At 44.6% G+C, this 16305-nt stretch overlaps 1 protein-coding gene across 1 annotated transcript in view; it reads left to right on the top strand.

The window, feature by feature from the left end:
* The window catches only part of CYYR1 (cysteine and tyrosine rich 1), a 57008-nt gene extending 41237 nt beyond the window's left edge, over positions 1 to 15771 (top strand). Inside the window, exons 3-4 of the mRNA XM_035315534.1 lie at positions 10339 to 10496; positions 13135 to 15771. Of these exons, the coding sequence (XP_035171425.1) occupies positions 10339 to 10496; positions 13135 to 13268 (292 nt within the window). The 3' untranslated portion in view covers positions 13269 to 15771. The remainder of the gene's footprint in view (positions 1 to 10338; positions 10497 to 13134) is intronic.
* The last annotated feature ends 534 nt before the right edge of the window (positions 15772 to 16305 follow it).

Below are 16305 nucleotides of genomic sequence, written 5' to 3'. Positions count from 1 at the left end.
GGAAAAAATGTTTCAGTTGGCCTCAATTTTTCCATAACTGGGAAGAAGACCTTGAGTCAGCATTGTGCAGTTTTGTACAAAGCATGGACCGAATGCAAGAGACCAAGTTTGGGCTTTTCCCTTTTTTAGAGTATTTTGAGACAGAATGCTTGAAGCACAGCCTGGTTGGGAGCCCCAGAGGGGAACCTGGAAAGCCCAGGGTCACAGCCTGGAGGAGGACATTTACATAATGCAAACAGGTTTTTCATTAGCAAACCAAATAATAACCTTGTCTGGGAGTTATATTCAGTGGCTTTTTGCCTCTCAAAGACAACTCTGTCATGAAAATGATTTAACTGGCAAGAATAAAAGTGTAATTCTCTCAGCTGACTCAGTCAGAGTTTGGGCCAGATACACGGTCAGTTGAGTTTGGCATGCATTCATGCTTCCCCTGGTCATGGAGAATGGGAAGTCACTTCCAGTGGCGCCTTCCTAAGCCACTGGGTCCTGCTCTCTGCTCTGCCAGCCTGAGCATTTCTAGGAAAGCCTGGAGGGTGCTGCCTCCAGCAATCAGGTCCCAGCTCTTAGCAGCTGAAGAAAGTCACCCTGGTGCCTATCTTCTTCCACCCTATTACGCAAATGAAACACAGAGGGGTGCACTACTTCTTTTGTTGTTGTTGTTTTTCAGAAAGTTAGAAATGGTGCTGTGGTTGTCAGTTTAACAGGCAGAGGGTTTTTTTTTTTCAACGACCAGTTTATTCTCTTTCATTAGTTTCTGTTCAGCTAAAGGAAATGTGGCAGCAGAGGATGGTTAGCTCAGAGCTCTGCCAGCAACTCCAGCTTGTGCCGCAGTGCTCAGGGCTAGCAGCTAGATTGCACATACAGGGCTGCTGAGAAAGAGAAGGCCTTGTGTGGAGAAAATTAAATAAGGTAGGCGCCAGCCTTCACCGTGCCCAATTTTGCAAGTGAAGTTGATCAGAACAGAAAGAGTGGCGTGAAACTGTGAAGACACACATTGAGGCCAACAGAAAGAAAATGAAGCAAGTTCACGGAAGATATCCTGGACTATGGCAGAGCTCTCCTCTGGTTTCCATATCTAGTGTTTCCTTCTCTGTTTAGCCAATTGCCATGAAAATCATTAGAAACTGCTCTTTAAGAGCAGCCATTTGAGTTCATTGTCTTTTAAAATTCATTAATCTGTGGGTCACCTCCACCCTGCCTTGATGCTCCTCTGCCTCATGGAGCAAGAGTTTAGAGCCCCATCTTTTGGCTCTTTCCCATAGTGCCTGCTCACTTCTTTCACCAGCCAAGTAACAGCCCCATGCAGGCTGTTCCTCGGCAGATCAAAATCCCATCAGAGGCTGGCTTTTGGGTTTGTTACAGCCTCAAAGCAGGGAGTAAGCATGCTAAGAAGTGCCGAGCTATCAACCTTTCTGGCAACTGGGTAAAAACAATTTGTGAAACTAGGCAGGTCTGACTTCAGTCGCTCTGAGATTTCAGGATCCCCCAGGCAAGAGGTCCAGAAGTCAGCACAGTAAGTCAGGCTCATAGAGCAAGAGCTTCCCAGGAGGGGAGCTGCAGGATTCTCCTGCACAGAGCTCATGGAGTGTGCAAAGTCATTGTTTGCAGAAGCTGGTATAAATAAAATTGCTGTCAGAAAGACTATGTTAAGAATTACCAGTAAGATAATATTCCTGGGATTCTCTGAAGTGTTTATACCCAGTAAATAGGTTGGTGCCAAAAGTGAGTTATTACTGGAGCTACTAACCTTGTGATCTTCATGGAAACCCACCGCATCATCGCAACAGCGCGCACTTTGTGTCTCAGAGGGCTGCAAGTTGGGCAGCAATTTCAGCCTCTCCCACTGTTGTTGATTCAGAAAGTGTTTTAAATGGCAGGCTCTACCAGCAATGCAAACTGCAGGCATAAAGAGAATAAAAATGCCTAAAATAAGGAAAGTCTACGTTAGGTGCAGTTGTGCCACAATTTTCTATTTCAGGCAACGCCAGGTTGGGCCTTGGGTTCATAAACACAATGAGGAGCCTTTTGAAAAGTGGAAATTGCATTATGGCTTCTGTTTCCTCTCCAGAGAAGCATGTGAAGCACATTACAGAGCAAGGGAAGGTCATGACTGCAGGGAACAGGACAGGATGTCTGAGCAGGGAAAGGTGGAGCAAGAGGAGCTGCTGGAAAGCGAGGGCAGAGAAGCAGCAAGAGAGCATGAGGGTGGAACATGGTAACTGGAAACTTTGGCAGCATCTTAATTAGAATTCATTCAGATAGAAAGTCAAAAAGAAAAGCATTTTCCCCCTAACCCCAATTACTTCTGTATTTCTGACTTTTTAAAAATCTCTTGTTTTAATTTAAACGCATGCTGATTTTTATTATTTTCACATTCTGGCAATGTTCTGAAATTCTTGAACTGCCAGACAGACTCAGAGTTTCAAAACCAGCATCTGCATATGTGCACACCAGTCTGATGAACATGCTGGGCAGGCTGAGACTGATCAAAATGTATTTGCTTAACCGTGATCAGTTAATAACACCACTGTGTATTAAGTGTTGTGCTTGTTAAATTGCGGCGTGCACTTCCCAGCTCCATTTCATGCATCATTCCCTCTGTCCATAAAATTGTTTCTGAGACAGCCCTGCTCCTGGCACTGACTCTTAAGCAGGGTGCAAGCGATTTGATCCCCGCCTTCGTCTGCTCTGCGCAGGGCAGCAGGAGGATGTCAGGTGCACAGGCAGAGGGAGGCAGAGCGGTTCAGGAACCAGCAAGAGGAACACTGCTGCCTGCTTTCTCTACTCTCCCATTGCTTTAGCAGCTACATCAGGCCATACACACCTTTCCAGGATCATTTATTTGAAGCACTTTGCAGCCCCCCGGCCAAGCAGCACCTCCAGCAGAAAAGTCTGTGGTTTAGCATAAAGGAAGGAAGCATAAAACATCTACATATTTCTCAAAGGGCAAATTGTCCAAAGAGTCTCTCCAAGGATAGCCCAAACCAGAATGCGCTGCAATTACTTGTCCGTTTGTTTTGCGCTTTGTTTGATTTTCTCTCTGGTTTTGCAAGTGTGCCACAGTTCCACTTCAGTGGCTCTGCAGCTTTTTAACAAGCTGTGGTAGGTACCCTATTGCTCATGCACTGGTAATACTAAAGGACAGAAAGTTCCAGCCTTTAACCCTTTGCAAGGTTATGCAGCTTAACAATACGGAGTAGTCTTCAGTGGTGACCTGCCACAAGTAGGTGGGAGAAGGCAGGTCAGGAACTCACTCATTGTACACCAGGATTACTCAGAATATTTTGCTGCTTAGTTAATAATGTCGTGAATATAGCAAGGCAGAGAGAGAAGGGCACAGAGGAAACAATTTTGAAGGAATTAAACATTAACAGCACACCTTAGATCCAACTGAACAGGAACAAAAGAAGGGAATACCATCCAAGTACAGTTTGTACTCAGTTGTAATAGGCGGACAGGTTTTGTTTACGGAAGCAGACAATAATTGCCTTCCTCTGTGCTGTAAAGCATGCCTTAAAATGAAGTACTAGTAGGAGTTGTCTAAGTAGAGCTTGCAAAGTAGAGCCTCAAAGGCAAGCCTGGTCCATTTGAGTTGCTACTCCGTAAACTAATGACTTAATTTAAAACAGGAGGCAGCAGCCAGCTGACTACTGCACCAATTCCTGGGTTAGATGATTTTGCAGTCCACGTTACCCTGGTTTCTTCATTCCACAGCTGTAAAAGTGTGACTGCAGGCTCAGCCATGGGGTACCTGGGCTGCAGATATAATCAACCATTCCTCCATCAGTTTTAGCAGTGGGGCTTTCAAGGTGCCCCAGCCATGAAGCCAAACTGCCCTGAACAGCACAGCCTCATGGCCAGGCGCTCACTATGTGGTTTTGCCCCTATTAGAACAGAGGGGCAACTGCAAAGAGGGGGAAAGCCCCCAGAGCAGGTCCGCGTGCTCAGTGCACTCAGGAGAAATGCATTTCTGCTGTCAGTCTGAGTAAACAGAGGTTTGCTAACCAAATTAAATACCCCAGCACCCCCTCCCAGCACAGAACATCGGGTCTGATTAAAAGTCCGATAAGTACATTTTTCAAAACGTCCGTGGCTGGGTCGAAAGATCAAAGATTATTGATTTCTTTTTATTTTATTTTATCTCAAAGAATGATTTTTAAAAAATCCTTTATCAGCCTCTTTTTGAATGCCCAGAAGATGGAAGAAATTAAAGGGTATTTGTTAGCATTAGCAGTAGTATTCCAAAATGTATTACATGCATTATTATTCATATTATTCTGGAGATGCAGTGCCAGCAAATCACAGATACAGAGAATTGGCAAGAAATTAATTGGAGGACTAAAAAAGTACTGGAAATTAGGAAAGATGATGAGATAGAAGAGATCAGCTGACCAAAGTGAAGACTGAAAATGGCACGTCATTCTTGCAGTAAAAGGGTAATGAAATACAGTGAAGGCAGAGTGGGAATACTGATCTTCACATGCTTCTAACCAACTTCTTGCCATACTCGGTCATGTTTCTGTAAGATTGCTGACATAAGCTATTACAGAATGAAAGGACCTTTATGCCAATATAAATGAGTCTATGGTGTAGAGCTCTACCACTTCTGCAACGATAGCTTCCAAATTGATAGGATATTACAGAATGAGCTGGGCTTTTGAAAATCCGGTGCCTTAAGTTCTCCTGTGCTAGCATTAGTCTCTGCCCTCCAGTAGAGGACACGCATCCAGGCACCATGGCAGGAAACCCAGGGCCTGTAAATCTCTAATGCATATTGGGAAAAACAGTCCCAGCTCCCACATGAATTGATGGGCTCTGAGCTGATGTTGCCTCTCAGAAATGAGACTTGGAATTATGGTAAATAGTTCCACAAAATCTCAGCTCCCAATTGCCAAAAAAATAAATGAAAAAAAAAAAAAAAAAAAAAAAAAAAGATCTAATGCCATGGATTATTTTAGAAAAAAAAAAAATAGAAGGCAACTAACATCATTATGCTTCTGTGTAGTACTGGTATCAGCTGCAACCTGAAGGCTGTATGCAGCCTTCAAAAACCAACAGAATAGGATGAGAATAAGTGCAAGGACAGGTGACCAGAGTATCAAAGGTATAAAGCAGTTCCTGTACACAGATCAACCAAGTAGGACGGGGATCCTGTGGGATGTAGGGAGTTGACTGCTAAGCGTGGTGCTAAACAGGTCTGTAAAATCATGGGCAATGCAGACAGGGAAGCTGGTGACAGAAGAGCTGAGAGCTAGGAGGCTTGGAGAAACTGCCCATTCGGTGCAGAATAGAGTAGAGGAGGTGGTTCTTCAGGTGTGTAATTAAGCTGGGGAGCTCCTTGCCACATGAGGCTGTGGATGCTAAAATTTGCATGAGGGCAGAGAGAGGCTGGGTAGGTTTGCAGAGAAGTGCACTGAGTGATACAGTTAAAAAACAAACAAACCTGCCTGGGACAGAGTTGCTGTGCTGCAAAACATTGGAGGGAGCGAGGAGAAAAATGCACATTTTCTTGCTTTTCTTACGGTCTTCCCTAGGCATCTTTTTGGCTACTTGCTGCTATTGTGTTCCCCAGTTTAAGAAAGCTTTAAAGATGTTCCAGGGAGGGAAGGGGCTAAAAGAAAACAGAAATCACGAGAAAACACCTGCTTGTGAAGGACAACATGCAAGCCCCTGTGCTGAAGGGGCTTGGAGGCAAGAGGAGCCCAGGGGTGACATACCATGCAGCATCCCTTGGGCATGGTGACACGGGGAGTTTGGGGGTATGCACCTTCCAGGGCATCCCCAGGTGGGGAGCAAAGGGTATGGGGGGAGTCGGGGGAGGGACTGTCTTGGTGCTGGTGGGATTAAGGCGTGTGGTATTATGGTCTGTGGGCTTTCTGGAAAAGTTGATCGAAAGAGTTTTCTTCTTCATGTATTAATAAACCAGGCTTCCAGGCAAAGTTTTGTGCTCCAGGCAAGTGGAAAAGTAAGACATGTAAAGTTAGGGCAGAACCAAAGAAGGAGAAACTGCAGCAGTAGAGGGATGCCAGTGGACTAGGAAGTCTCTGCCATATTGCACTGCAAGCTGTGAGACTTGGCTCCTAAATTTTGGCAATACATTTAAAAATCAATGCCTATTCAGTAATCATTCTTCCTTTTGGAAACACTAACCTATTGAGCTATAAGGTTTTTAGGCCTCCAAGATCCATTGGCCCCAAAGCGGAGATGACCACAGAGACAGTATTAACCTGAGAAAGTTTGGCATCCACTTTGCTTGCCAAAATCCCAAACTACTGGACTTCTCAAGGGGAAAATGGTGCTAAATGAACTTGACTTCCACTTAAGACCTAAAGGAACAGGGCTTCTCTTCAGTCCCTCCCATTCTCTGGTCACCTCAACCCTAGCACTTGTGGGTTGGAGCAGCAGCTGCTGATCATGGGATGGCTGTCATTGGAAGGGACCTCTGGAGGTCAGCTGGTCCAATCCCCTGCTCCAGCAAGGGAAATGATGCCTCTGACACCTGAGTAAAACACCCAGCTGGCTGGTTGCACCAAGCTACGGAGTGCCTGACCCCGGGCACCTTGGCCATGCCACCTGCTCAGGCAGCGAGGGCCCTGCCCAGCTGATCCCTGCACGGCTGTCTGGCCAGGAGTGTAAATCAGATTTATATTCTTTCCAGTGGGATGTTACTAAAGACACCTCCAAAGCTGCTTCTCTCTATCTGATTTTTACCCTGACAATTCCTCCTGACATTTCCACCATTTGAAAACTATTTTTCCCCCTCTCCCTCTTTACTTTCCCAGGCATTGTTTCTCTCTGGTGCTGGTTCTCTCATATGTCTTTTGCTTCTGTAAATGACTTTTCATAATGTTTTCCTTTAAATCGTGCTGTTTCAAAGTTTTCCCTCTGTTTCAAACTTCCTAGTTGCTATGTGACTCTGCTGTGTGGTTTGTAGGTCTCCTTTTGCTCTACAGTGTCCTTTATCTGTTAGGCAGCTTCCCTTGAAAAGCTCTGCAGTGGAGATAGAATGAAAAATATCATCTGTATCCCTCTGTGTCACTGCATAGAAGTCTAAAATATCTGTGAGACAAAGAGACACAAAGCAAGCATTTTTAAATATAAAATAGGGGATACGTATTTGCAGGACATTTATTTTCAAAAATTCCTTAATAGCATGAAAAGAAACTCAGACACTTCATTAAAAACTGCATACTTTTTTTTTCTTCACACATTCTAGTCATACCGTGGGCTTTCCACAAAAAGCACAAGTCTTTGTTTTGTGTTATATCCACAGGACCACTACTACATGCCTGTGACCGTGCCGGGACACTCAGACTGACGCGGGAAGGCAAAGTGCTCGTAGCTTTACAGGAGCCACTGCGGGTGTAGCAGGTCCCTGCACCAGGACGTGTGCCAGGGAGCGTCCCCATGCGCATCTCCCCATGTCCTCTGAGCCAGCTCCTTTTGAAGTTAAACACTCTGTCCCTTGTAGCAGCTCAACGTGGGTGACTGGCTATAATCTGAAGCCCACAAAGGCCAGTGAATGCCTCTCTGCTGATGCTCAGCCAGGCTGCAGCCGGCTTTAAAAAGTGACCTACATCTTCTGCTCCATACCTCAGGCTCTCTTTGCGTAACTACCCATAGGTGGTCTAAATTTACCACTGCAGTGTGGAAACAAGGATCCATGAGCAGCAGTAGGTCTAGCTATTTAAACCACTTTCTGTCCCGATTTCTGAACCGTGAGCAGGACTTGCACTTACTGGCTTTGTTGACAAGCTGAGCTGGTGGATATTTTCTTTGGTGACCATTTTTGTTCCTAGTTCGTGGCTATACCAGCAGGACCTATGGTGGATACGAGCAAAAGAATGTGCTAGCTGATGCGGGCTAAAACACAACTAAAGCGAAAACACAACTGTACGCTAAAACACAACTCCTCATTTTGCATGGTGAACCTGGCAGAAGGTGTGTTTAGACTGAGAGGCCTTTTCAAACTTGCCAGTTTTGCCAGTGGATTTCAGGCACATGTATATACTAGCCAAATCTAGCTCTTCATGAATTTCAGATGCAGGCAGATGCCAATGGGCTTTCTGCAGCTGTCTTGCCCTGCCAGTGTTTCCTGGCAGAGGCAGAATGGTGCCCGTCAGCCAGCACCATCCAAAGGTCACTACGAGAAACTGCAGGACTGCAAGTAAGGCCTCAGATCTCACTTCTGTCACCCAAAGCAAGCTGACAAGTATATAAGCATCTGTGTAATATCTCAGGAACAGTGGAAACTCCTCTTGAAGACAGCATAAGACATTTTGTCATGCTTTTTCCTTTTCCTTATGAACACTCTTCCTTTGTAGAGTATCATTGAATCTGCATCCGAATTAATGGAGAGACTGCTTTGGAGCAATAACTGTTCATGCAGGAGGGGAAAGTGGGCTTTGGATGCAAGCTGTCTGGTGGGCGCTGGTGCAGGACGAATCCTTTCTGTGTTGCTAGTGCAACCCATCGCTTGGGGCTGATAACCAAATGGCATCCAGCTGAATGCTTGTGGAACAACCAGGGCACCTTTGCCTTTGGAGTCAGCTGAGTCAAGCTCTATTTAAAATGAGCTTCATCAATATAGAAATTTTAATTTAGCTCTTGGAAAGTAATTATACTGTGTATTAGCTATATGTGTGTGCAATATTGTGCATTACCCACGTCTGTCAGCCTTTAGGATGGAAGTCACATTTTCCTCAGCTTGCTGCTGATTATGAGCAAGGGAAATTATTGTAGTTTCTAGGATTTAGGGAGATTTGCCTGGCAGAGCCTACCTGGGTTGCAAGTGCTGTGCAGCAGTGAGCCACGCACAAAGAAGAAATGCAGCCCAAGTCCTGACTGCTTCTGTTTCTTCCACCTAGGAGTGGGTGGAAGAAATTTGGGTGTAAGAGCATTCCCTGTGACCATAACACAACACTCCCAGAGAAGGTCAGAGTGAAGCAGAGGCAGGGGAGGTGTTTTTAAAGTTATTCATACAGGTTAAAACCAAAGTACTTGATCACAGCAGTGCTCCAAAATCACTTTTGAGCTACTGGCTTTGTGGCCAGGTGCTTGCTGCTGTGAGTTAGCATTTCATAAATTCGTCCTTTATGTATTCTGCAAAATATTAGCAGGTTTACTCTCCCTGCACACCCTTCATTCATTGCTACATAACAGCAGAGAGCAATTTAGCTCCCTGGCAGTGTATTTTACTAAGACAGCAAATTGTCTGTGTTTACTTATGCTATACAATTCAGTATTACTGCAAATGTTGGCCAAATTCCTGAAAAGTTGGTACCTACAAACAAACTCTTAAATTTGTATTTAGGTTCCTAAATAAAAGGTCTGATTTTTCAAATACTGAGTCTACTCTGACTCCTGTTGATGTTGACGTTTTGGAAGCCAATAGGTGGCTTCCAAAGAGGAAGAAGAGCTGCACAAAGTAAGAGTATTTCTGGGAAGTCACTGGGTTTGTCTCATAAAAGGGCAGGCTATAAATACTGTCGTTCATGTAACGTTTCATTCCCATTCCTGAAACAAGCCCAAGTGAACTACAGGGTCCATCAGAAAGGCTAATTTTGCCCTCAGTATTATTGGGAGTTCCTCAGTCCCTTTTAGTGAGGATTTTCTCCTGTGTTTCAGCACAATGAGGCTTCCTGTCCTTTCTCTGTATGATTTCAAGAAAAGTCCGATTCATTACTTCAGGGGCTGAGCTGCATTCCATCCTCTGGTCCATTTTAAAAGAAATCATTTAAGCCTCAAATACTTGCACTGGTTGCAGCGGCAGATGTGTGAAAGGATATGCACTTGCTTTGCTTCTTGCTGCTCATCCTCAAGAAGAGCAGGCTCTCCTTAATCTGTGGGCTGAGAAGCAGAGCAGGAGGACTTCTTGACCTAAGATAAAACAATGACACAAACATTCCTGTGGAAGCAGGCTGCGCTTCTGAATGCTTCTGGAATATATTACTGGGGATAGCTTACACTGCCTTTTAGAAAGAAAATCATGCCTTTAGGAAAAAAAAAGTTCTTGTGTGATGAGGAGAAAGGGAGGAAGTTATTTTGGTAATATTTAAAAGTGTTTAAATGCAGAAGGTCCTGGAATGGGAGGATTTCACATACAGTAAATCAGGAGAGTGATCTGGCATAATTGCAAAGGTGACTTTGAAACAGTCTCCATTTCGGTCTCTGAGATCTTTCATTTCTTTTATTCTAATGGGTCAAAATTTGCAGCATTTTCAATAGCCAGTATGCACTTTTTCTGCTCAAATGAGGCCACTCCTGAGGAAAGAATTCATTATTTTTTGTAAACATTATTTGGCTGCAACTGACTGCTTATTTCCATTCCCCTTGCAGAGGCACAGCAATAGCCGGGATCGTTTTTGGCATAGTCTTTATAATGGGAGTGATCGCCGGGATTGCCATCTGTATCTGCATGTGCATGAAGAACAACCGTGGGACTCGAGTCGGGGTCATCCGCACAACGCACATCAACGCCATCAGCACCTACCCAGGTGAGGGGGCAGAGCGGGGCCCACAGGAGCACCAGCAATCCCGGTGGAGCCGTGGCTCTGGACAGCCCTGGCCCCACAGCAAACATGGGTGCGAGCACCGGGGGCTCTCCTGGGCCTGCAGGGGAGCAGCACGACCACGAGTCCCTGCGGAGAATCACAAGACAGCTTGGCGTGAGCAGGGCTCATTAGTGCCACGCTCCGCCCAGGCTCCTTTATTCTGCTCCTCGGTGGGCTAACGAGATCTGGCCAGGTGCCAGACCATCAGCATGGCTGCACGGCGGCTGGTGCCCGCAGCAGCACGTCCAGGCTTCGCCGTGCTGCACGGGACCAGCTCTCTCCACGTGCCAGAGGCTCTCTGGTGACAGATCCGCTGGCTTTCCTTTGTGCTCTGGTTCTTGTAGTTGCACTGGGTCGCGTGCAGTCAGCTCCCTTTCATCATCCTGCACAATGGGGGCCCGGCATGCCCTATGCCAAAATGGCCATATGCCATTTTGCCATAATGGTTTTTCAGGTGCAGGGCATCACCAGGGGAGGCACCGAGCTAGGGCCCTGGGGCACCCCAAGGGGCAGTAGGGACCCCTTACACTTCTGGTCCAGCGTAGCTGTGCCCATGGTGAGCAGGAGCTGATACATCTGGTGGTACCTGAGCTAGCTCTGTGCAGCGCTGCTCTCTGCACCATGCCTGTCAGCTCGCTGCGCTCTAGGACTGGGGTACAGGAGCACCACAGCTGCAGGGGTCATTTTTCTGGGGTTCCCACCTTATGAAAATGGCCATAGTTTTGAAGAGCAAAGCTGGCCCTTGGAAGCAGCATTAACGGTGTTTATGCATTGCAGCTGTGTCTCTGCTTTGGTGATGTGATTAATTACACATCCAGGAGCAACTGCCTAGGGATAACTGAGAGTTCACTGTCATGAAGGGCAATGGCGTTTCACAGAGCACGTCCCCCCATCCCACTCTCAGATCTCCTGCCTTTATATTCCCTCCTGTTGAAAAGGTTGCCACAAACCCCAGGTGCATTAAGTATACTTACAGGCAAGCTGTGCAGTATTTGTCTTCCTTCGTCACATTCACTGCTCTTAGTGTCTTCTCTCCCTCATTCTGACTTCCCAGTTAAACTAAACCCAGCTATAATCATCCTTATCATGGCAACATTGTTTTGCATAGAGAGATGAGTAATGAAAGAAAACCTCAATACTCTCAGCCATGAATTGCTGAAGAGCTACTTTAGAATCTAACAGTGACTGCAAGCTGTAAAAACAACAGCAAAATGAAGGCTCTGGGGCTGTAGCCTTTTCTTCCCCAAGTCTGCTCCTGCTATGACTCACCCCCTCTCCCTCTACCTCCAGGCAGTTTGACTCTGCACGCTCCCTGTTCCTGGTCCAAATATTTGTTTGAGCAGTTCTTTCTCTCAGCAGCAGCACTTTTCGGAGGATGGGGCAAGCCCTGAAATGGTTTCTGTGTTCCCCATTGTCGTGAACACTTCTGGAGTGATGACTGACCTGGCCTTGGCTGTAAGATTTGTCCTCCTGCCACTGCCAGTTTTGGAGAGGAACAGCAAGTGAGGAGGTGCCTTTGGCCTCAGCCACTGTGGCAGCCAGGTTTTCAGAGAGCAGCGAGTACTTTTCCTGCCACACCAGCACTTGAGTCTCTTCCCTCCATCACAAACATCCTGGGTTTCTGTTTCCTCCCTATTAAAGTGCTATTTTGATGCCAGTCTGCTTGAGATACCTAGGCAAGGAATAGAGCGGCCTCCATGGTGACACAAACTGAGAACAGGCAGACTCAAGCATAAAATTGGTAGACTGCTGTAATGGGGTTTTGTTACAGGGCTTTCTGTTCCTACCATACATACAATTCTGCAACATTTACTGACTTTGTGATCACTGAATTAATATTTCTCTAAGGCTAGCAGAAATAATTGAAGAAAAGCTTTTCAGCTGCCTCTTAATATATATATATATATTTCTAAATGCCTGACCTGGTTTACAGACACAGGGCTCTCCTCAAGTGTCTCCTTTGGGGAGAAGAAGATGAAAGCTCTGTTATTCCTCATCCCAAGACCTGGGAACATCCTGGAAAAATGTCCAGCATTTGTTACACTGCTGTGCTGCAAGGAACTTTCCACTGTTTGGCATGGCGTGGCATGGCATGGCATGGCACACATCTCCTGGGAACCCAGAGGGTGTTCCATTGTCTGTAGAGATAGTGAAGGCCCTGGCTACACCATCATTTCGAGACAACATAAATCTGTGTTACTGGTGAAGGGGGTGAAAGGGAACAGATCTGATGAAAACCCAACCTCCCTCTTCTGAAAAAAATGTAGTTCTCTGCCACACCACCCTGGTATCTTTTGCCATACGGCCACTCAAGCCCTGTTAGCAGCACAACATGTCTGTGGCATGTCTGCGGGCATAGGGATAAGCGGTGAAGGAAAGGGCAATAAGCAAGGGTTGGTATTGACATAGAGTGACTTATAGCAACAGTCCGGAAAAGAAAAAAAAAAGAAAAAGCATGTATGTTGTCAGTAGACTTTACATCTGTTCTATGGAAATCTTAATGCCAACAAGAAAATACTTAGGGGCCTGCATATGAAAAATATTATTTTTTAACTCTTTCTTCTTTCTTCTCCCTTTTTAGTGGCTCCACCACCGTACAGCTATGAATACGAAATGGAGTACCCCGTTGATCTACCTCCACCATATACTCCAACTCCACAGACTTCAATACAGTATCCCCCACCCCCTCCTTACCCTGGATATTCAGGGAAATAATTACATGGCTTCACCTGGATATTAACTGCCTGTTGAAACAGCCAGCACCGTTGGAACAAATATTTTTGGCTCAGGGACAAGTAGGATGGGGTTTGCATCAACACATCTGGTCAGATGATGAAATAACCAAGGAGGGTTGATGTGGCTCAGGGCAAAAAAAAATACTGTCCACGCTGGACCATCACATTTCATGGTTAAACAATGTGTGACCAAAGTTCCTCCAAGTCAGTGCCTGATGAGTAGCCCTTAGTACCAGTGCTTAGCCTCAGCTGCAGCCTGTTACAGCCCACGGGATCCATGGTCTTCCCATTTAGGAACATGCAAATGTTGTAAATAGTTCAATAAGGTCTGTTTCAAACACAGTAGAGACAGCTGCTGGAACTTATTCTGGGGGAAAATTCCAACTGTGGTCTTCAAACATGTGATACACCTTTCCATGAGACAGGGGGAATAAGGGAGAACAAGTAAGACTGAAGCTATTTTCAGTTTCTACTTCAGGATGATAATAACTGATGATCAGCTGTGCATATTGACCTTGACAAAGAGAAGTGCTGTTGGGTTCCTCAGTAACCAAAAAATGATGTGATGGTATTTTTGGCCAAGTGCAGGCTGTTTTAAGTGCCTACTTTTAAACATGTTGAGACTAGTTTGTGGCCTAAAATGTAAACATAAGGAGCATTTTTATATGTGAATTACACTAATTTATAGCTGATTAACTTTTACGTGGACTTAGATACTGTGTACATTGGACAATGCCACAATGCCTTTTTTAAGACCAAATGATACTTTGATTTTTTAATAAAATATTAATTCAGGTAAACTCACAAGTGGGAGAAGAAAAACAAATCAATTATTAAAACATCATAGATCTGTGTTTCAATTGGATTGCCTAAAGACCTTTTTTTTAAATTAAAAAAAAATCATAGTGTTTTCTGGTAGTAATGATATTCAGCCTAAGCAAAGAGATGAGAAGAGAGACTGTGAGCATCAGATTACTTTTGAATGTTGTCCTGGACATTCTAAAACTCTAAGTCGCCAAATAGTATTTTTTGCATTTGTCATGCATATTGTTCAAAATTATTTAATCTCTACTATGTAAAGTACAGACTTTCATGATTGAAAATCTTCTATATACGTATTGGTCTAACTGTAATTCAGCAGCAGCTATTTCAGAACAGAGTATCCAGTTACCTAAAGCATCGTTCATCCTAAAGCATCATCCTTCAATGACAAGACTGGTTTTATATGCAAACCAAAAGGCAATGGTTCTCTTCAGGGATTTAGAAGTGTTACCACTTAGTTTACTCACTTAGTTTGAGTTGGGTAGCTGGGCAGCTGGAGAACTGTGCAGCCAAAATACTGGAAGGTGACAAAATACGACACCTGGTTCAAGACAGTTCAGGACAGCTGTGGCATCAAGTTCATTTCAGAGGCGAAGCTTCAGGTTACCACCGATTCCTAGAGATCTGAAGGTATTTAAATGTTTTCCAGTACAGCCCTCATCTTTTTTTTTTTCAGATGTTTCCACGTGTTAATGAACTGAAAAACAGCTTGCAAAAGGTGGCATCCATATCCCCGTGAAGCCAGATAACAAACTTTCTTGTCACCCCCTAAGTGAGATATTTTCGGCATTCAGTCCTGATTCAGGGAAGAACTCAAGCAACCTTTTAACTCTGAGTACAAAACTTATTCAGAAGCTTTCTTGCATCCAAGACCTTATTGACTGTTCTTGCTCAGATTTTGTAATTGTATTTGTCCTTTCCAAGATGACTAACCTTACCCTCTTGAAAACCGCACTAGAAAGCACAAATGGCCTGAGTCTTTACCGCTCTAGGTTTAGACCTGTGTTTTGGTTGCTGCTTCTTCTGTGGAGCCTTCCCAAGGAAGGAAAGTTGCATTCTCATTTCTGTTTCGCTGTTCTGAGGTGACAAATCCTAAACTAGGTTATCTTTACAATTACTTCTCCGGGCTTTGTCCTGTGACATCTCTGCTGCTAACATGACCTCTCCTAAGATGGATGTTCTTCAGTTGCAATCCTCCTGTGAATTATAACCTTCTGGGTTTTGGCACTCCCTTCTCAAAACCATCTGTAGGGGTGCTGGTGGGCCTGCCAAACTTCCCATCTGGGTTGGTGGTCAGTGTGAAGAACAGAATAAGCATGGTGTTCTGTGCGGGAAGTCCTGCTTCTACAAAGTTCTACGCTACTACCTCAGCACTTTACCCTTGATTGCATTGGATGATATTTCTGTGCCAAAAAGTTACCTGTAGATAATGATTATTTGTCATTTCCCCCATTTGTGTATTTCATGTCTTTGTACTAAGCGTGTGGACACACCAATCAAAAAGTAGTTTGTACTTGATGAATCCAGTCTCCTGAAAAATACAGAGAAATAAAAGTCTGCTAAATCTCCCCTTAGAGGAAGAATTTCTCCACCTGTGACATTTGTCAGAACAAGTTACAAAGCAGATTTCTTAAATAAAAAGGCATTCCAGGAAAACAGTTTAAAATCTTTGGTCATGGAGTCCTCTGTTTTTCAGCTTTGAGATTGCATGTTGCCTCTGATGATATTGCATAGAAGTCATGGTGACCTAAGTAACTGCAATGTATACAGGCTTATTCCAGGGGAAAGTTATGGAAATAGCAATTTGAGAATGTCATGGTGATAGAGAGCTATTTGTTTGATATGAAAAAGCTGGTGAGGATGTTGGTTTTAGTATACCAATGAATGTTCTGCAGACCCATATGTATTGGGCCATACCAGACAATGATTTTACTTCTCAAAGGTCACCACATGTCTTGTCCTTGCTAAGAAGATAAAACATACAGGAGCTGCCCTTCCAGCAAATCAGGTAGAAGTAGTGCCAAGTCGCCTCTTTTCAAAAGCAGATGAAGATTGCTTTAAAAATAAGGAAATAACCAAAGAGGAGGAGGGAGTTTGAGAAGTGAAGAAATAGAACATAAACATGGACTGCATAAACAAATGGAAGCACTTGCTAATACTGAAGTTGAATCCTGTTGAAAAAGCTGAAGTGTTGT

Source organism: Oxyura jamaicensis, chromosome 1 (assembly GCF_011077185.1).
Source record: "Oxyura jamaicensis isolate SHBP4307 breed ruddy duck chromosome 1, BPBGC_Ojam_1.0, whole genome shotgun sequence".
Lineage (NCBI taxonomy): Eukaryota > Metazoa > Chordata > Aves > Anseriformes > Anatidae > Oxyura > Oxyura jamaicensis.
The sequence above is the reverse complement of the archived record's forward strand: the minus strand, read 5'-3'. Positions and strand labels throughout refer to the sequence as shown.